Source organism: Ailuropoda melanoleuca, chromosome 6 (assembly GCF_002007445.2).
Source record: "Ailuropoda melanoleuca isolate Jingjing chromosome 6, ASM200744v2, whole genome shotgun sequence".
Taxonomy (NCBI): Eukaryota; Metazoa; Chordata; class Mammalia; order Carnivora; family Ursidae; genus Ailuropoda; species Ailuropoda melanoleuca.
In genome coordinates this window covers 101,014,481-101,035,155 of record NC_048223.1, presented here as the reverse complement: position 1 = coordinate 101,035,155, position 20,675 = coordinate 101,014,481, and the positions used below count along the sequence as shown (strand labels likewise).

Here is a 20,675-nt window from a genome sequence, read left to right as displayed (position 1 = left end):
GCTCGGCTCCTCCCCTCAGCCCCGGAGGCCCAAGGAAGAACGCCCTCAGCCATAGGAGTCCGCTCTGCCAATCAACCCCAGTCCGGGTCCCCTCTCCGCCGGCGTACAGAGCATTGGTTGCATCATGACTGGCCTCCGATAAGATGCTCTGCTTGGATTGGCTAATAGCATCCCCTCCCTCCTGTCCTTTCTGCGTCAGAAGCTCGCGATTGGTTAACCGCGTTGCCAAGTTCCGGACGCAGCTGGACCATTGGAGGCCGCGGGCCCGCCCCTGCCGGCTAGGTGAAGGTGAGAGTCTCCTCCAGTCACCGTGGCTAGACCAGACCCAGTGGCTCCAGACGCAGAGTGAAGGCTCTCGGCCGTCTCGAGCTCTCCTGCCATGGCGCCTCCGTCTGTGTTCGCCGAGGTTCCGCAAGCCCAGCCGGTCCTGGTCTTTAAGCTCACTGCCGACTTCCGGGAGGATCCAGACCCCCGCAAGGTCAACCTAGGAGTGGGAGGTAAGGATGCAGTGAGTAGGAGCAGCCTGGGGAGTGGAGCGGACCTAACCTGGGCGGTGGGTACGGTGGGAGAGGCCGAGGCCCAGCTTGGCGCTCGCTGGAGAGGAAGCAAGAATCACGAGGCTGTTTTTTTTTTTTCCAATCTGCCCATTTTACAGATGGGCATGTAGAGTCATTGGAAAAAGGAGATGTGGTCAAGGTCCGCAGTAGAGGTCTAGCAGCCAGGACACAAACCGAGTTTTTCTGATTCCCCATTCTGTTCTTTACACTACATCCTTTCGCCTGTTAATAAATGGGGAGGCCAGAAATCGTAAGGAGAGGGAGGAAGATAGGAATCCTGATAGGCTTGATGTCCCGGTTGCTGGAGAATGGATGAAGGAGAACTCTAAGCCTTAGGGAGGTCTGGTCTGGGTCAGTAAATATTTGAGTGACTACCAGGTAGGTCCCAATCAGTCAGCACTTTACCAAGCCTTGTGGGGGGAAAGACTGAGGCTTGGTTTTGATGTCAAGGATTTTAAGATCAAGGTGTGATATAATAAAATCTAAAATGCTTCTGAGACAGGTTAATGGAGCCGGGGAGGATCTAGGAATAACATTCTGGCCCTCACAGATGTGGTAGAAATGGGTAGAGATGGTGGGAAGGAGTGGAAAGAGTGGAAAGGAAGTAGCAGCTCACTCTTCACACATTCTTGTATTCAATTCTTCCTTGTATTTCTTGGACTTTGGACAGCTCAGAGCACGGGCCTCAGTTTCCCCTTCTGCAAGAGAAGGGTTTAGACTGGAGTGCCTCAGAATAACTCTAACCTTTGGTGAATTTGTTATTTCTTATCACCCTCATTTGAATGTTTGAAGCCCCAAAGACACTTGGCCACACACAAAGATCAGCCAGGTTGAAGAAAATGGGTATGATGATGTTCTGTGCTAAGGAACAGATTTAGAGTAAATGTACGGGAAATGTTGGAAAGAGAAAATCGGACTATTTTGTAGTAGTTGATGGTGAGAAGGAGGTTCAGAATCCGGCTCCCCACAGCGACTGTAATAGGACCTGTTAAAAATAAGTCTTTACTAAAGACTATGGGAGAGGGGTGAGAAAAGCGCCATTAAAAAGTATGGTTTGTTGAAGCTAGGTAATGTGTACGTGGGCATCCATTATATTATTCTTGTGACTTCTGTATGTTTGACATTTTCCATAATAAAGCATTTTTTAAAAAGTAAATACCACATAGTTTCACCCATGGAGAGTAAGTGATGTTTTTAAGCAGGCATCTGAGTGTGAGAAGAATTGAAAGGTTGCCTTGAGTTGAATTGGAATTGGGCATCATTCGCACTCTTAATTTAAACCCAGTTTAAAACCTCCAAGTATTTATTTAGGGCCAGGTATAAATGTTGATGTTGACTTAAATACCTCTTTTAAAAATGTTCAATTTTTTTTTTTTTGGGCTCAGTTACCATTAAACTATCTTACAGGGTTTTTGTGAGATCAAATACATTTCAAGTACTTAGAATAGTGTCTGGCAACGAAGTAGGGGTTATGTCAGAGTTGTTTTGGCATTTCTGTTACGATTATTGTTGTTTTGGCATTTCTTCAGATAGGTTGCATAGAAGATGTTGAATAAAAATTTTCAGCTTAAGATGTGCAAAATGAAATCATTTCTTACATTGGTTCAGAAATAAACTGCTCCTGCAGAGAAAGAGTGCCCTGCCAGCCCAGGCCAGACGTGATTGGCTCAGAAGTATAGTTTGCATTCAGGTGGTCACCTCACCGGTGACGGTGCCTTTGCCATGTTTCCCAGGAACTTCCCCTCCTTACCATGAACACATGATTTATGCATTTATCTTATGTAATGCTTCCAGCGACTCTGGAGGATTGTAGACGTAAGGAAGCTGAAGCCCAGGTGGATGAAGCAGTTTGCACCAGGTCATATGGCTATCAGTGATGGAACTGTCCTCCTCTATTTTGGGTTCTTTAGCTGGTCCAGAGGCTCCCAGTGCACTGTAGTGGGAAGAGCCGGGAGATCTGAGTACAGGCCATCCCTGCAGTGCAGCAGTGTGACCTTGGGAGGGCTGTTTAACGTCCTGGAACTCAGTCTGCTAAATGAGGAGCGGGATGGAGTGATCTCTCTCTAAAATTCCACTCGGAGATCCTCTAATGCATTACATGTAGGATAATGATGTTACTAGCCTCATCAGTTGGCTGGGGATTAAGTGAATAGTTACGTGTGAAGGGTGATATATAAGTGAAAAGTATGTGCTATAAATATTATTTTTCTTTTTATGATCTCTTTTTTTGTGGATGGCAGGTGCTCAGATAATGGTCTGATTAGAGTAGAATGAGAGGTCTCCCTCCAGCTTTTGTATGTCCTACCTCTAGTTGTACACATCCCCAAGTATATCCTTTGTGAAGGAAATGTAACTAATCACTGACTTGGCAGAAGATACTCTTTTCCCCCCATGTGAAGATAAAGCCCAGTGGAGATTATCCAGCTCAAGTTCTAGTGATGTTGGACGTGTTTAAAATAAGCTGCAACTATAATTTCACTATCTAGTTCCTACCTGCTGATAGTTTCTCCAGAGATATTCTTGCTGTGACTGTTTCCATAATTTCCTTCTAGTTAAACAAAGCAGAGCATCACGTTTAAGTATAACGTGCTCTGAGCTGACCGTTTTAGTGCTTCTCAGAGTTTTAGACAAGTGGCTTCAAGGGCAGGGGGACATGGGTCCAGCCTGATGCAGCCTGAAGCAAGACATTTCTTCGTAGACTCCAGTTCGTTTATCACATAAACTGAGCTTCCTTTGATTCCAGATAAACTGCTCTTTTTTTTTTTTTTTAAGATTTTATTTATTTATTTGACAGAGATAGAGACAGCCAGCAAGGGAGAGAACACAAGCCAGAGGGAGTGGGAGAGGAAGAAGCAGGCTCATAGCGGAAGAGCCTGATGTGGGGCTATCCCACAACGCCGGGATCACGCCCTGAGCCGAAGGCAGACGCTTAACCGCTGTGCCACCCAGGCGCCCCCAGATAAACTGCTCTTATTTTAATATTCGTTGTGGTTTTTAATGTGGATTTCTATCATCTTCACATGAAATTGTTGGATATATGTGGTGTATCAGGTGTTTCTGAATACTCCCTGGCCTTCTTCCCACGACTCTAGTTGGAAAAGGGCCTTAGGAGGCATACATATGTGCAGGGGCTCCTGGGGTGGGGGGGCAGTGAGGGGAGTGGAGGTGTTTGGAGGAGAGGAGGGGATGGTTTGATCATTTAATTCTCTGTGTTCTTCCTTTCTTCTGGAAAGCAACACTGCTGCACTCTCCTGAAACTTGTGTGACTCCTGTAAAAGAGCTTACACCCGTGGAGAAGGCAGAAGTGCCTGGAGCGGGGAGCCTGCTGATAAACTTGTGTGAGAGTCCTCTGGGGCCTGCTTGCTTCAGGCTTTCTCTTGCTCTTAAACAAACAAACACACACACGTGCATGCATGAATTTAATAGTATGACAGCCTCGCTCTTACAATCCCTTTGATCTTGGGCAAATGATTCAACTCTTCTGACCTCTGTTTCCAGATCATAGTATCTATATTGTGAGTTATTGTAGGAATTACATGGGGGTTAGAAGAACAAGTAAAGCACTTAGCACAGTGCCTCGTGGGTCCTAAGTATTCAGTGAGCCCTTGCTCCTACTATGGCTTAGGCACCGTCCGTGTCTATAATTACAGAATCTTTCTTTCCATCCTGCACTGCTTCCCTGAATGCCAGACCCATACTTGGTACAGTTTGCTAGACACATCCTATAACCACCTCAAATGCCACATGTTTAGAACACAACTCATCATTTCCACCTTCCCCTCAATCTTTTTTTTTTTTTTCTGCTTATGTTTTATATCTTAGTCGGACTGCTCCCTCACCCCCACATCACTATCAGCCTTTTTCCAGACTAGAGAGACTTTTGAGTCATTTGTCATCCTTTCCTTGATCCCACGTCAATGTATTTGGTCATTAGGTTCTGTATTTTCTACCTCACCCATCTGAGTATCTCCTTTTTTTTTTTATCCTTGCTGCCACTACCTGAGTTGAAGACTTCATTATTCCCTTTCTGAATTATTGCAGTACCCACCTGACTTAACGATCCGTCTCTGTTCCCATTTGCAGTTTATTTTCTATCAAGTCATTCAAATGATCCTGTTAAAATGTACAGCTATCCACATCATCCTCTTGTTTAAATGCTTTCAGTGGTTTCCCCGTTGAAATGACGTTCCTTAGATGAGAACCACTCATATTCCTCCATGGATCCTATGTCTGAGCCGTGAAAATGCAGACCCTCAGAAACCTCTTGTCTCCAAGCCTCTTGGTCCTGCAGACAGGTGTCCCCTCAGTCTGGTGGAAGGAAGCAAAATGTACGAGCCTGAAATATGCCTAAGCTGGTTACTTTTAAGAAACTGCAAATACAGGAGAGGCTCTGAAAACCAAGTAGAAGTTACCCTTTTAGAAGAAACAGTTACATTTATAAGGGAAATATCCATTTGTAAGAATGTCTCTCTCAGATGACTCTGTATCTGGAGGAACTAATCAGTGGGGAGGTGGGGCTTAAATCTGCATCACAATCTTTCTCTTGTTTCCTGTGCTTTTACTGGTCACCTCCCAGAACTGACTCCCCACCCCCAACATCTTTTGTCTTTAGCTGAAGGCAGTATTTAAGGTGATGGCTTTGGCCACTTTGGGGAGTTGCTCAGTTTTCCTGGGTTTCTCCCATGTATACAGGTGGCAGAGGTTATGAAACTTTTGTTTTTCTCCTGTTAATCTGTTATGGCAATTTAATCATTAGGCCAGCTAAAATAAAGAACGTAGAAGGGTAGAAGGGAAAACTTCCTCTTCTACGCTGGAATGCTCTTTCCTTGACTACGTTTTAAACTCTCATTCATCTTTCATCCTTCATTCTCTGTAAAATCTTCCCTGACTTGTTACAAGAGAATTAAGGGCTGTATAATCTATGTTTCCTTCAGGGCAGACAGTATCCTATTTTACCTTACCCACTTCTGTGTGGCTACTTGTAGCCAGTGTCTGGCTCTTGGTAGATTCAGTAAGTCCTTACTAAATGAATGAGTGAATGGATAACATGAATGAGAAACTCCTGGGCCTGACAAACAGGAATAATAATCCCCTGGGAGAGCAGGAGTCGTAGGAATAATAATCCCCTGGGAGAGCAGGAGTCATAGTTGTTGGTAATGCTTGACCTCATTGCTCTAATCACCCAAGAGCCTTCCGCTGTTCTGCGTTGTTAGGGCAGTTAGACAAGGCATGGGGAATAAATCTGGAACTGAACCTGGGAGAATCGACCATGAAGGAGGCAGGGGAGCTATAAGTTGGCCATTTTCTCTTTTGTCACAATATAGACACGATGCCTCCTTGCGTTTAGTCATATGACAGGATTTTTTAGAGTAGTGCAGAATATACAGTATGGGTTAGAACAGCGGTTCTGTGACTTTTTCATCTTTCCTATTTATTTATAATACATGGTTTACAAATGACATGTTATCACACATATAATACACATGGCATAATTATGTAATATACATAACCTCTAAACACAGATGTGAAGCATAACAGAACTGGTTTTTCTATGAACATCCGCCTTGTGCATCTAAATAGTATCCCCTCTGTGTGGTTTAAAGATGTGTTTGCTTTTGCTGCCAGTTCCATTTCCAAAACTCAAATTTACTTTCAAAGGACAAAGATTTGGCACCACTGAGGTTATTCAAAATAATGAGACATCGCGTCTGAAAATAATTCCAGAAGAAGAATTCCAAGAATATTATGAACAGTGGTAGCATTGTCAGCATAGATTTCCTTCAGGGATGACTCTTACTTAAAAGTGGTTATTTTGGTATCTCTTTAAAAAAACCAGACCAGGGGCGCCTGGGTGGCTCACTCGGTTAAGCATCTGCCTTCGGCTCAGGTCATGATCCCGGGGTCCTGGGATCGAGTCCCACATCGGGCTCTCTGCTCAGCGACGAGCCTGCTTCTCCCTCTTCCCCTGCTTTTGCACACATTCATTCTCTTTCTCTCGTTCTCTCTGTCTCAAGTAAATAAATAAAATCTTAAAAAAAAAAAAAAAGCCAAAAGCGGACCAAATCCCACCTGATACAGTAGACTTGTTTGGAAAGAGTTTGGTAGGCCAGGGGGTGGCATGTGAGTGTTGTGACAGGATTGTGAGTCACAGGCATCTACCCAGAGACTACGGATTGGTTAGTGGCTGTGTCAGTTCGCAGCTCCGTCTACGTTCTTGTTACCAGTTTGAGATGCTTATCAGATTTGTAGATGACACATTCCTAGAGGATAGAGTTCGTTGATAAAAGACGCCAAATCAAAATGATCTTATATGTCTTATTTGTTGTATAACTTTTAGAATTTTACATCTAGAAACTTTAAGGGAACACTGATGAATATATGTAAAGATATACGAACATTTATCACAGTGTTTATAATATCAAATAATTGAAAGCAACTCAAATAGTTAATAAGTTATGCATGGAAAGGAATGTTGTCTAGCCACTAAAATTGTGCTGTAAATGGATCATAAATATGAAAAATGGGGGCGCCTGAGTGGCTCAGTCAGTTCAGCCACCAGCTCTTGATCTCAACTCACGTCTTGATCTCAGGGTCATGAGTTCAAGTCCCGTGTTGGGCTCTATGCTGAGCATGGAGCCTACTTAAATAAGTATGAGCGTAAATAAGTAAATAAGACAAATGCCCAGTTGCATTCATAATAAGAGAAATGCGAATTAAAACTACCCTGAGGTACCATTTACATTCTCATACTGGCAAAAATTTACTCTGGATGAGGCTGTGGGAAGCAGACACTTAACACATTGATGGTAGGAGTGTTAACTGATGAAATCCCTATGGAGGCCAATTTGGATGTATCTGTCGAAACTACAAATACACATACTTCTTAGCCTCCTCTTCCATTTTCAACCCTGCATCTTATGGATATATTTACATGTAAGATGACATATGTATGAGGTGGTTCAATGAAGCATTGTTTTGTAATAGCCAGAGATTGGAAACGACTCAAATGTCCATCAACAAGAGACCGGCAAAACAAATTATGGTACATTCATCGGTTATGCAGCTGTAAAAAAGAATGAAAGAGGGCATGTGGGTGGCTCAGTTGGTTAAGCATGAGCCTTTTGATTTTGGCTCAGGTAATGATCTCAGGGTTGTGAGATTGAGCTTGAGGGGGGCTTTGCCCTCAGGCTGGCATCTGCCTGAGATTCTGTCTCTCTCTGTCTCTCCCCCCACTTGCACTCGCTTGTGCTCTCTCTCTCTCTTTCTCAAAATAGGTAGATAAAATCTTAAAAGAATCAAGGGCACTCTATGCACAGATAGAAAAAGATCTTTAGAAAAAGCAAGGAACAAAACAGTGTATAGTATGCTGTATATTCCCTTTGGGTAAAAAGGGGTGACATAAGGGGCCGCATTTGCTTATGTATGCATACGGAAATTCTAGAAGGATACAAAAGAAATTAAGAACAACCGTTATTTATTGGAGGGTAAGGATTTGGAACGAAATAGATGGAGGATTAGGATGGGGTGGGGACATGTGAATATATCACCTATTAAAAGAATAGTTAATGACAATGAAAAAATACTCATATTTGGTAAGTAGAAAAAGCATGTTGAAGATTTTATATGCAATATGATGCATATTTTATGAAAGAATATACTCGTATAAAATAAAGCTTAGAAGGTTGTACACCAAAATATTCATACTCTTTATCTCTGAGTGCTGGGATTACATATTAATCATAATGTTTTCCATTTGCTTTCTGGGCTTTTTAAAATTTCCTACAGTCAACGTATGTCGTTCAGTAGACAGTATCAGCCACTAAAAGGTGGTTTTTAAAAAAATAGGGATTCATGTTGGGTAGAAATCAAAAAGATAAAATAATCAGAATTACTCTAGAATTTTCAGTTTCAAAATCATTTGCAAAAGTGTGGGTCTGTTAGAGACCTAAACATTCCAGCAGAGTCAAGTGACCCCTGGGAGGAATCTGCTCAAATCATTGGCTTGGGTGCAAGCCGCAGCAGCTGCCCTCTAAAGCTATAATCCTGAGATAATCATACAGTACTAGAGGGGAAAGAAATCAGTGATAGGATAACGGGACTAAAAATGCTTTTTGTCTAGCTGCTTAGAAACTTGCTATAGGCAAGGATAAATATTATGAAAGAGATACATTTAGATCAATAAAAGTGTGGAATATGAAGTAGGAGGAACAGTCAGAATGGTCAACAGTGGCAGAGAGAGGACAAAGTTGTGCGCAGATACCAAATAGATTGTTGGGTGATTGTGTAACCACCTGCTGTAATCTTCAGCCCTGGGGCCTTTGCTCACGATTTGTCCCACTTCTGTTCTTACAGGGCGAGAGGAGGAGGTAGGCCTCTGCCACCCCCTCTCCACATTTTATGTTTGAAGTTGCAGCAGTCACGTGAAGCAGCACCTAGCATTTTTCCGGAAATGTCTTGGGGAGATGCAGAAGGAGGAAATTCTGGGCTCATAGCTTTACCGATCTCAGTGTGCCAAGACTGTGAGCAGAGCAGCTGTAAGGTGTTTCTGCACGTGCAGAGTGCTCTCTCGTGCACTCTTCCCATCCGTCAGGCTCTGTGATGTCCCAGTGTTATGTCCGCATTCTGGCTTTTCGAGGTCACATATTTAAGAGCTCAGGGTAGGAACCATGTCTGTCCTGCCTGTATAGCACTGAGCCCAGTGCCTGGCCCAAAGCAGGCAGGCAGTCAGTGAATGAACTTTATTTTTATTTTGCTCTCCGTTCTGTTTGCTGGAAGAAGGTGGAAGGCGCCCCCGTCCCATTGCCAGCTCTCACTTGAATGAAGCCTGTCTCCTCCCTATTACCTGACTCTTTGCCATATTCCAGCCTATCGAACAGACGACTGCCAGCCCTGGGTTTTGCCGGTTGTGAGGAAGGTGGAGCAGAAGATTGCTAATGACAACAGCCTAAACCACGAGTACCTGCCGATTCTGGGCCTAGCGGAGTTCCGGGCCTATGCTTCCCGCCTTGCCCTTGGGGATAACAGCGCGGCTCTCCAGGAGAAGCGGGTAAGTTTTGGGTACGGATGGCCAGTTGGCCCTTGAACAATCAGGGGTTAGGGGTGCCGACTCCACACTTGGTCGAAGATCCTTATATCACTTTTAACTCCCCAAAAATGACCTTCTGATAGTCCACTGGCAGCCTTACAGATAACCTCAACAGTCAGTTAACACATATGTTGTATGGGTTCTTGCAATAAAGTATTCTTATAATAAAGTAAGAGAAAAGAAAATGTTATTCAGAAGACCACAAGGGAGGGGCGCCTGGGTGGTGCAGTCCTTAAGCGTCTGCCTTTGGCTCAGGGCGTGGTCCTAGCGTTCTGGGATCTAGCCCCACATCAGGCTCCTCTGCTGGGAGCCTGCTTCTTCCTCTCCCACTCCCCCTTGCTTGTGTTCCCTCTCTCGTTGGCTGTCTCTGTCAAATAAATAAATAAAATCTTTAAAAAAAAAAAAAAGGAGAAGACCATAAGGGAGAGAAAATACATTTCCAGTACTGTACTGGATTTGTGTAAAAAAAAAAAAAAATCCAGATGTATGTGGACCAGTGAAATTCAAACCTGTGTCATTCAGGGTCAGTTGTATTTTCTTTAGAAAACTCAATTTGGGGGCTCCTGGGTGGCTCAGTCAGTTAGGCATCTGCCTTTGGCTCAGGTCATGATCCCAGGGTCCTGGGATTGAGTCCCACATCGGGCTCTCTGCTCAGGGGGTCTGCTTCTCCCTCTGCCTGCTGCTCCTCCTGCTTGTGCTCTCTCTCTCTCTCTCTGGCAAATAAATAAATAAATAAATAAATAAATAAATAAATAAATAAAATCTTTTTAAAAAAATTAAGAAAGCATTGTCTGATAAAAAAATAAAAAGAAATAAAGGAAAACTCAATTTGGTGTAAAGTATTAGGTGTTGTCTATTGAAGTGTCTGTGAATAAGGGTTTAAGTAGTGTGATCTTAAGGCCCCAAAAGTGCACGTGGTGTGGCCGGACACCAAGCCCGGCCTTGGTGATTATTGCGTCATGTGCCATAGGTAATCACATTGCAGCTGCTGGGTTTGAAGCCATCCACGGAAATGCCAAGCCAAGGAAATTTAATGGAATGATCAAGAGATCAGGGTCTGAAAAACAAAAACCAAAACAAAAAAAGAGAGATCAGGGTCTGGACCCAGATCTGCTCCATCTTTGACCATGAGCAAGGCATTTACCCTCTAACCCCTACATCTCATCTACATGTTAGGAAAGGACTAGCTTGTGGTTCATGGTCCTATAGGGAACACTTGCATAGGGGATTATTTAAGGGGCCTCTGAACCCCTTGAGAAAAAAAAAATTTTTTTTGAGAGAGCAAGAGAGAGAGCGTGTGCAAGCGGGGGTAGGTAGGGGCAGAGGGAGCGGGAGAGAGAGAGTCCCAAGCAGGCTCCACACCCAGCACAGAGCCCAACCTGGGGCTCGATCTCACGAAGTCAGGAGTCAGATGCTTAACTGACTGAGCCACTCCGGTGCCCCCTTCACCCTGATGTTGTATGCAGAATTCTGTGTATATGTGTATTTCTGGGGAGAGAGTTTATAGCTTTTATTGGATTTTTTTTTTTAAAGATTTTATTTTAAATAATCTCTGCATCCAATGTGAGGCTCAAACTCAAAACCCCGAGATCAAGAGTGGCATGACTCACTGACTGAGCTGGCGAGGTGCCCTGCTTTTATTAGATTTTCAAAAGGAGGAGTCTGTGGCCCCAAAAATTCAAAGGCCACGAGCCTAGATGCTCTCCGAAGTTCCTGCCAGTTCTAACGTTCTTTAATTCTTCTAGCCTTGATCTCAGCTTTTCCCACTTAAGTGCTTCCTGGTGTATATTCTGTGTATAATTAGAGACACGTGGAAGAACACATTTGGAAGCAGATCTAGCAAGATAGGCTGTATGGGGCAGGAATGGTTTGGTAGAGATTTTCAGTGTTGTAGGATTCAGAGGACAGGGATAGTGGTAGGGATAGAATTGGGACGTGAGCTGCACCTTGGGGAATGGGGCCAGGACACTGGTTCCCAATTCCGGGAATTAGTGTGTATTAGTATCACCTGGGGAATTTTACATACACACGGACAGATGGGTGGACCCCAGTCCAGACCAGTTCAGTCAGAATCTTGGAGGGTATCACCGTTCCCTGCCTCTTCACTCCCTGTCCTCCCTGCCCTTTTTCTTTTCTTTTCTTTTCTTTTCTTTTCTTTTCTTTTCTTTTCTTTTCTTTTCTTTTCTTTTCTTTTCTTTTTTCTTTTCTTTTCTTTTCCTTTCACTTTCTCTCTTTCCTTTTCTTTCTTTCTTTCTTTCTTTTTTCTTTCTTTCTTTCTTTCTTTCTTTCTTTCTTTCTTTCTTTCTTTCTTTCTTTCTATTTACTTGACAGAGAAAGAGAGAGTGCACAAGCAGGGGGAGTGGCAGGCAGAGGGAGAAGGAGAAGCAGGCTTCCTGCTGAGCAGAGAGCCCGATCTGGGGTTCGATTCCAAGACTCTGGGATCATGACCCTAGCCAAAGGCAGACGCTTAACCGACTGAGCCACCCAGGCAACCCCCTCCCTGCCCTTTCACTCCCAGCTCCCCCTTCTTCCCCCCCAGTTCCCTTCCCTGCAAGGGCATAGTTTTAAAAGCTCCGCAGGTTGGGANTTTTTTCTTTTTTCTTTCTTTCTTTCTTTCTTTCTTTCTTTCTTTCTTTCTTTCTTTCTTTCTTTCTATTTATTTGACAGAGAAAGAGAGAGTGCACAAGCAGGGGGAGTGGCAGGCAGAGGGAGAAGGAGAAGCAGGCTTCCTGCTGAGCAGAGAGCCCGATCTGGGGTTCGATTCCAAGACTCTGGGATCATGACCCTAGCCAAAGGCAGACGCTTAACCGACTGAGCCACCCAGGCAACCCCCTCCCTGCCCTTTCACTCCCAGCTCCCCCTTCTTCCCCCCCAGTTCCCTTCCCTGCAAGGGCATAGTTTTAAAAGCTCCGCAGGTTGGGACACCTGGGTGGCTCAGTTGTTAAGCGTCTGCCTTCGGCTCAGGGCATGATCCCAGGGTCCTGGGATTGAGCCCCCCATTGGGCTCCCTCCTCCGCTGGGAGCCTACTTCTTCCTCTCCCACTCCCCCTGCTTGTGTTCCCTCTCTTGCTGGCTGCCTCTCTCTCTGTCAAATAAATAAATAAAATCTTAAAAAAAAAAAAAAAAAAGCTCCGCAGGTGACTCCAAAGAACAACCAGGGTTGGGAGCCACAAAGTACAAAGGAAAGAAAAAGGAGAGGTATTTGTTTGGAGTAGTGGGAATGCGGGGTCAGGAGGTAAGCAGGCCTAGGTGGAAGAGAGACCTATCTGGAGCTGGGAGCATGTCCAGGCTGATTTTGGCACCCCGGGCAGGGAAAACCACCCGAAGGTTTGAGCAGAGGAGTTACCCAAGGTGTTTGAAGAAGATAACCCAGCTGCAGGAATGGGCAGGGCGCGGGCTCGGGTTTTTGTGGTAGCCCAGGTAGGTATCGTGCAGTTGAAGCCAGCTGTTCTTACTGCTCCTCTGGGCCGGTGTCGTAGTGCAGCCTTCGTGTGTGGAACGGACCACGTCTTGGAATCATCTGATTTATTCTCCACGTGCCGTTACCCGGATGCTTTGGTAAGCAGGGGAAAAAATGAGGGACACACAGGCCCAGTCTTCTATCAGGAGGCAGGGAGGTTCTGAGTGAAGGTATTAGAACTTGGGTCATGATTAGGTCAGTAATGAATGAGTTTTGCTGGAGGAGAGTCCTGATGAAGCTGGGGAGTGGAGGACTTGGGCCGCTGGAGTTGTCTTGAGAGACACTGTGGATAGATTCGGTGGAATTCTGTTGGTAACAAAGAAAAACAGTTTCCGTGTTGGGAACCTTCTTCCTTTGAAGCTGTACGTTTCTTACACACGTAATAACCCCCTTGGGCAGGTGCTTGTTCCTCTGCCCAGGGCTCTGGTTTTGGTCATTTCATTCTGTAAGACGTGTGGAACATGGCCCTCCCTCTTAGTCTACTTGCTTCATCCTGTGCTGTGTTTTTGATCAGAGAGCAGATTTAGATGGCAGTCGGCAACTATTTGGAGGCGCTCTGTTTTGGCGGGGGGGGGGGCACGGTTTAGGGTGCTCTCTTGGCATCTGCAGCACCTTAGGTCCTGGCTGGTTCTGAGCTCTGAGTTTTTCCTTTTTCTCTGGATGTCCTCACCATCCCCAAGCTGCTGTCTTAGTTCAGCCCACCATCCTCTCATGTGGTTTCTTGTGATAGCCTCCTGCCTCTAGTCTCCTCCCCATTCTACTGGATTTTGCACCGTAGGGGCGCCTGGGTGCGTGGCTGGCTCAGTCAGTGAAGCACCTACCTTCGGCTCAGGTCATGACTTTGAGCTCCTGGGATGAGTCCTGCATGTGTGGGGAGTCTGCCTCTCCCTCTCCCTCCTCCCCTCCCCCCTGCTCATGTTCTCTCTCTGTCTCTCCTCCCCTTTTTCTCTTTCAAATAAGAAAAAAACAAATCTTAAAAAAAAAGATGCTGTGGGGCGCCTGGGTGGCACAGCGGTTAAGCGTCTGCCTTCGGCTCAGGGCGTGATCCCGGCGTTCTGGGATCGAGCCCCACATCAGGCTCCTCCGCTATGAGCCTGCTTCTTCCTCTCCCACTCCCCCTGCCTGTGTTCCCTCTCTCGCTGGCTGTCTCTATCTCTGTCAAATAAATAAATAAAATCTTTAAAAAAAAAAAAAAAAAAGATGCTGCGCAGTGCAACTAGAATGATCTTCCGCAGCAGAAAAAGCTGATAGTCATGTCACCCGCTCCCCGCCTCGCACATACCCACACAGTAGCCGCTCCGTTATCTACAGGGCAAATCTAGACTTCGAGCTGGGCGTGTGGTACGTTCTGGAGCCAGCCTTCATCTGTTCTCCAGACTCACAGCGCCCCATCCTCCCTGGGCTCCTGCCATTCCAGGAGCCTGAAAGTCGTGTGGGGCCCAGCCAAGGGGCACTTCTGTGCTGCATCCTCAGCTCTCTCCGGCAATGCTGAGTTATCGCAAGACTGTTCACGGCTTAGGAATAACTCTACTTACTGTGCTTATTACTATGATGTGTAACTTTATGTCTGTCTCCCACAAGACCATGACTTCCTTCAGGGCAGGGATGATGGCTTACTTATTTATCTGGTAAATCTTCAGCATCTAGCTCCTAGCCTGGCATTTCAGAGATTCTCAGATGTTTGAATTCACTTATTCAGTCAACAGATGAGTGCTTACCACTGAGGGCAGGCACTGTTCTGGAAGCTGGAGCACAGCGGTGACTGAAAGACCCAAAATCTGCCCTGGCTTACAGTTCTGTGAGGAGAAGCCAACTGTAAATGTAATAGATAAGGACATGATAGAGGATATTAAAAGAATATAAATGCTATAAAAATAGAGTAGAAGAGGCACATTGGGGTGCTGAGCGTGGGAGTTGGGGTAGATATGGTTTTCACTAGGGTGGTCATGATAGAAATAGAAATGACATTTCAGCCAAAACTTTTTTTTTTTAAAGATCTATTTATCTGAGAGAGAGAGAGAAAGCACAGGGGGAGGGGCAGAGGGAGAGGTAGAGAGAGTCTTTTTGTGCTGAGCGCGGAGCCCAGCACGGGGCTTGATCTCTTGACCCTGAGATCATGACCTGAGCCGAAACCAAGTTGGACGCTTAACTGACTGCGCCACCCAGGCATCCCTCAGCCAAAACTTGAAGGAGATGAGGCATGAATGAATGAATGGGCCAGAAAACAATCAGTAATCATGTCTTCCCTTAGATTTTTTTTCTCAAGATTTAATATTACCAGGTCCATCGACCACTTTGAGGAGACCTGTTTTCTACACTTGCCACACTGCCTCTTGCTGCTTTCTATTTTCAGACCTTAGGATCCAGACCATATGTCCAGTTTTCACCTCCTTCATTATAATATTTCAGCTTCGGAAATTCCTGAGCCGCCGTCGGTGGGAGGGCTTGTGGGCCATGTGATGCCATCCCAGGACCTCACTTCGACTGTCACCTCTGGGAGCCTTCGGGCTTCTGCTGTGGCTCATCCTTTCCACACCGTCGTCTTCTTCATCAGCTTTGTCCGTGTTAGCAGCCTGTGCCAGAGCCCGTGTGAATTGCTAGGGGTGCCCAGGTGCATGTGGCATGGTCTGGGCCATAAGCAGCTTCTGGTCCACTCTCCTGCTCCTGACAGTGAAGTCCTCACACTGGCAAACTGTGGACTCAGGCAAGTGTTGTCGAGTCTGGCAGGGATTTCTTCCAGCCATGTAGCTAAATTGGGAGTGTAGATTCCCTCCACGCATCACGCACACCATGTGTTACTGGATTTTTCTTGTTCTGGACACCCCCAGTGTAGCCACCCAGGGCTACTTGCCTGGCTCCTTTTGAACCCTACGCTTGTTTCCTTCATCCCAAATGCAGGCCTTCCTTGGGCTGTAGAACGCTTTGCCAAAATTCAGCTCACAGAATGACCAGATTGACCCATTATTGGTTCACCCCAAATGTTTCTCTTTTAATTGCTGATACAGTCTGTGTTTCACCGAAGCCATGTGATGTTCAATAAATTTTTGGGGAATGGTAATTTCTTGAGAATTTGATGTCAAGTGTCATACACGTCACGAATGTAAAGGATTAGTTAATGTTACTGAAGTGGGTTTATTTCTTCCAAACATGTTTTCAATCTAGTCTACTGACCTTCTGACTTCTTTTAGTTAATGAATGTGCGTTTTGAAGTGGGAGAGAAAGGAAATAAAAGATTATACCTGGAAATGTTTGCACGTGATGTCCACATACACTTGTCACATATCCATGGTAACTGAAAACCAGGTTCCAGGGGAGCCTTGCTCATTTGTATAGAAGTATCAACATTCCAGAATTGCTTAGGTGCTTGAAATATGAAATAATGGATAAAGTTGACATTCAACTTAGCTGGTGACAAATCCATGAAAAATAAATCCGCATATGGCTTAACATCACCTTGGTAGTGATTTGTGTGAAGAGTCCAGATAGATGACATGTGAAGGCAAGACCTTGAAAGTAGGGGTGCCTGGGTGGCTCAGTCGGTTGAGTGTCTGCCTTCAGCTCAGGTCATGATCTCAGGGTCCTGGGATCGAGCCCCACGTGGGGCTCCTGGCTCAGCAGGGAGCCTGCTTCTCCCTCTCCCTCTGCTTGTGTTCACTATCTCTCTCTCTCAAATACATAAATAGAATGTTTAAAAAACAAAAAGACCTTGAAAGTAATGGGAGGGGCCTGGCGCTCAGTGGGTCACTGTGAAGGACGGGTACGTTGGTGTGCCCAGCCTTTGGGGTGCTGGCCGTTTGCAGCCAGCCTGCTGTCTTGGTTCGCCTACGGTGTGAGACCGTGCACGCTCCTCCTTCCCAAGTGCCCACTTTGCTGCTGTTTCACATTTCAGGCAGCATTCCTTCACAGACGCTCAGACCTCTGAGTACAAATAGAACACTGGGGAGGAATGGCAGATGGTGATAATTGGTATCACTGCCTCGTTCTTGGCTTACAAAGGGTTTCTGCCAACGATTCACTCTTCGTCATGAAGCTGACCTATTCATCATGGCTGAATGAATTTTTCCTGTTATTTTCAAGAAGTATTCCATTATCTCCTGTTTTACTGAGCATCAAAATCAGGAATAGCTACGCTTTTAATCTGTCATGAAGATCATTTGGGTTTTCTCTACCTAGCAGCATGACCCTTTTTTTTTTTTTTTTAAAGTAGGCTCTACGCTCAGTGTGGAGTCCAGTTCAGGGCTTGAACTCGCGACCCTGAGATCAAGACCTGAGCTGAGATCAAGTCAGATGCTTAACTGACTGAGCCACCCAGACGCCCAGCATGACACATTTTATAAAATATTTCTTAACACCCTCGCATTCATGGACTGTTACCTGAGCAAAGGGGTATGTTTTAGTGTACTGTTGGATTTGTGCCATTCATTAGTGTTTGTTTGGAAAGTTAATGAGCTCAGTCTCTCCTTTTTTCCATTTTTTTCCCTTTGTTATCTTTTAGCATCAGTATTTTGTTTTTGAAAAAATTTAGAAGTTTTTCTTCTTTGTCTAGGAAGGGTTTTTTTAGACCATCTTTATTGTGGAAAATTTCAGATATTTACAAAAGTAAATAATACAATGTGATGAACAAAAACCCCCGTGTTGTGTCCGTTACCTAGTTCCCCCCCACCCCCAGCCCCCATGCCAAAGGTGAATTATTTTACAGCAAATCCCAGAGAGCTAAATATATTTTAGAAATTATTTTAAAATTTTGCAAATAATACATGAATATATTCTCCTTAATTTAAAAAATAACTTGCAGAATAGGCCAGAGTCCCTTTGATGGCTGTTCCCCTCATAGGCTGCTCCCTGGGGGTTGCCACTGTTAGACTGGTGTGCCTTCCTTTTACTCAGATACACTTTCTCAGATGATCCTTTTCTTTCTTTCTCCTTAGTCCTTTAGACGTATTGAGCAGTGTAGGCCATTTCCGTACTGAAAGAGTCACGCAAAGCCTACTAAGAATTGCGAGAGGGCAGAATCGGAGGCCTGTAGGCAGCGCAGCATCACCAGGCAAGGTGACTGGATCTGAAGCGAGACGGCCTCCTGGATTCATTTCCAGCTCTGCCGCTCACCGCGTTTCTGCCGCTCCTAGCCTTGCGCAGACCACTTCTCTGAATTGATTTCCTCGTGTGTGAGTTGGGGACTGACTTTAGAGAGTTGTGTAAGAATCAAATAAGAATGTGTGTGAACGTCTTTTGTAACGGGAAGATCCAGGACTCTGCCATTGCCCACGTGAGGTCATTTTGAGATACGAGGAAGTTAAGGAAAGTCATCTTCACACGTCACCTTTGTTAGAGCACATTTCTCCGGGTCGATGAGCCTGCTTTATAGCGATGGGTATTGCACATCGAGGTCACTGGGAAGCTGGAGACATTATTTCACAGGCTTCTGCTAGAGGCATAAATTTTGATCTTGGGGGGCGCCTGGGTGGCTCAGTCGTTAATCGTCTGCCTTTGGCTCAGGGCATGATCCCAGCATTCTGGTATCGAGCCCCACATCAGGCTCCTCCACTGGGAGCCTGCTTCTTCCTCTCCCACTCCCCCTGCTTGTGTTCCCGCTCTCGCTGGCTGTCTCTCTTTGTGTCAAATAAGTAAATAAAATCTTTAAAAAAAAATTTTTTTTTTGATCTTGGGACGGGTGCCAAAGGGACAGGTTTGCCTTCCAGGCGGGCCCGCTCAGATGTGGCCTGGGTATGTCCTCGACCTGTGTTCAGATGGGAAGCTCCTCTGAGAGTCAGACTCCCAGATGTCCCGGGTTGAAGACCTGGCCTTAGTGCTCAGGGGCTGCTTACTGAGCGAAGTGTTTCACTTCTCATAGGCTCAGTTTCCTCATTTGTAAGCATAGGCAACTAATGGTATCTCTGTCGTGTAGTCATGAGCTTTCCGTAAGATAACATGTTTAAAGGGCTTAGCACAGAGCAGGCACCACGTAAGTGCTCATCGTTACCACAGTTTTACTAATCATCATCTGACTTCACCGTTATTGGCCGCTGACCCTGCTGCTGCTTCTCTTTCAGGTTGGAGGTGTGCAGTCTTTGGGGGGGACAGGCGCACTCCGAATCGGAGCCGAGTTCTTAGCACGATGGTACAATGGAACGAACAACAAGGACACACCCGTCTATGTGTCGTCACCAACCTGGGGTGAGTCCTTCAGCAGCGGCGAGAGGAGAAACAGAGGGGCCGGGGGAATTACCCTCATGACTCTCACTGTTGATGCAGAAAATGTAACCCAGCCCTGGATCAACTGACATTTGGGAACAGCTCGAGCAGTGGGTTATGGCAGTACATGAGTAACCCGATGCTGCTGTCCCGATTAGGAATACTTGTTTTCAAGACTCCTGGTAGACTCATGTTTTCGAAACTTCCCCGAGGAGGCCTAAAGTGTAGATACAGGAAGTCTCACTGTGGTAGGATTTAAGTTTAGCACGACTGACTGGTTGAACTTGTTCCTGGTGGTTGCAGCCATTCTTCTGAGTCTTCACCCCTCACCTCAGTGTTGCCCAGGGAATGCCGGGCCTGTGAGTGTCGTCCTTTCCAGTTATGCCTCCATGTTTGTCAAAGCGTTTAACTTTTTACCCTTCTGCTTGCAGAGAATCATAACGGTGTGTTTTCTGCCGCTGGATTTAAAGACATTCGGTCCTATCACTACTGGGATGCAGCGAAGAGAGGACTTGATCTCCAGGGTTTCCTGAATGATCTGGAGGTGGGCAATTAGATGAAAAGTGAACAGATCCCTGTGGTGTCAGGAGGAGCAGGGAAAGGTCTTTGGATCAGTTGATAAGGGAGAGAGTCTGAAACATCCCTGCATAGACCAAAATGGTGGTTTCTGTGTTAGCACATGAGGAAGAAATACACTGCCCCTGGCCCAGTGTGTCACTGACTGTGACCCCTGGATATTGCTGCTACCATCGGAGCTGACATAGCTTCCTTCCCCTCAGAATGCCCCCGAGTTCTCCATCTTTGTCCTCCATGCCTGTGCACACAACCCAACGGGGACTGACCCAACTCCGGAGCAGTGGAAGCAGATCGCCTCTGTCATGAAGGTAACTGCCCTTTCAGAGCATCTCTTGAAAAATAGCATTATTATTGTATGTATTCAAAAGCGATACCTGTTTACAGAAGAGTTTGGAAAATGGGGAAAAGCCCAAAGAAGAAAATAAGTATTAATTGAAAGCTACTATTACTATTTTTGTATCTAGAATATTGTTTTTTGTTTTTTAAGTAGTTACACATGTAAATATATTTCTTTCACAAAGATGGCATCATTTTATCTAGACTGTTTTGTTTTTTTTTTAAAGATATTATTTAGTTATTCAACAGAGATAGAGACAGCCAGCGAGAGAGGGAACAACAAGCAGGGGGAGTGGGAGAGGAAGAAGCAGGCTCATAGCGGAGGAGCCTGATGTGGGGCTCGATCCCATAACGCCGGGATCACGCCCTGAGCCGAAGGCAGACGCTTAACCGCTGTGCCACCCAGGCGCCCCAATCTAAACTGTTTTGTAACATACTTTGTCTTTCATTTGAATTCCTTTACATGCTA

General features: G+C 45.5%; 1 protein-coding gene across 1 annotated transcript in view; it reads left to right on the top strand.

Moving 5' to 3' along the window:
* The first annotated feature begins 246 nt into the window (after window positions 1–246).
* The window catches only part of GOT1 (glutamic-oxaloacetic transaminase 1), a 33,311-nt gene continuing 12,882 nt past the window's right edge, over window positions 247–20,675 (top strand). The window contains exons 1-5 of the mRNA XM_002930676.4: window positions 247–497; window positions 9,422–9,603; window positions 19,153–19,276; window positions 19,726–19,838; window positions 20,074–20,178. Of these exons, the coding sequence (XP_002930722.1) occupies window positions 380–497; window positions 9,422–9,603; window positions 19,153–19,276; window positions 19,726–19,838; window positions 20,074–20,178 (642 nt within the window). The 5' untranslated portion in view covers window positions 247–379. The remainder of the gene's footprint in view (window positions 498–9,421; window positions 9,604–19,152; window positions 19,277–19,725; window positions 19,839–20,073; window positions 20,179–20,675) is intronic.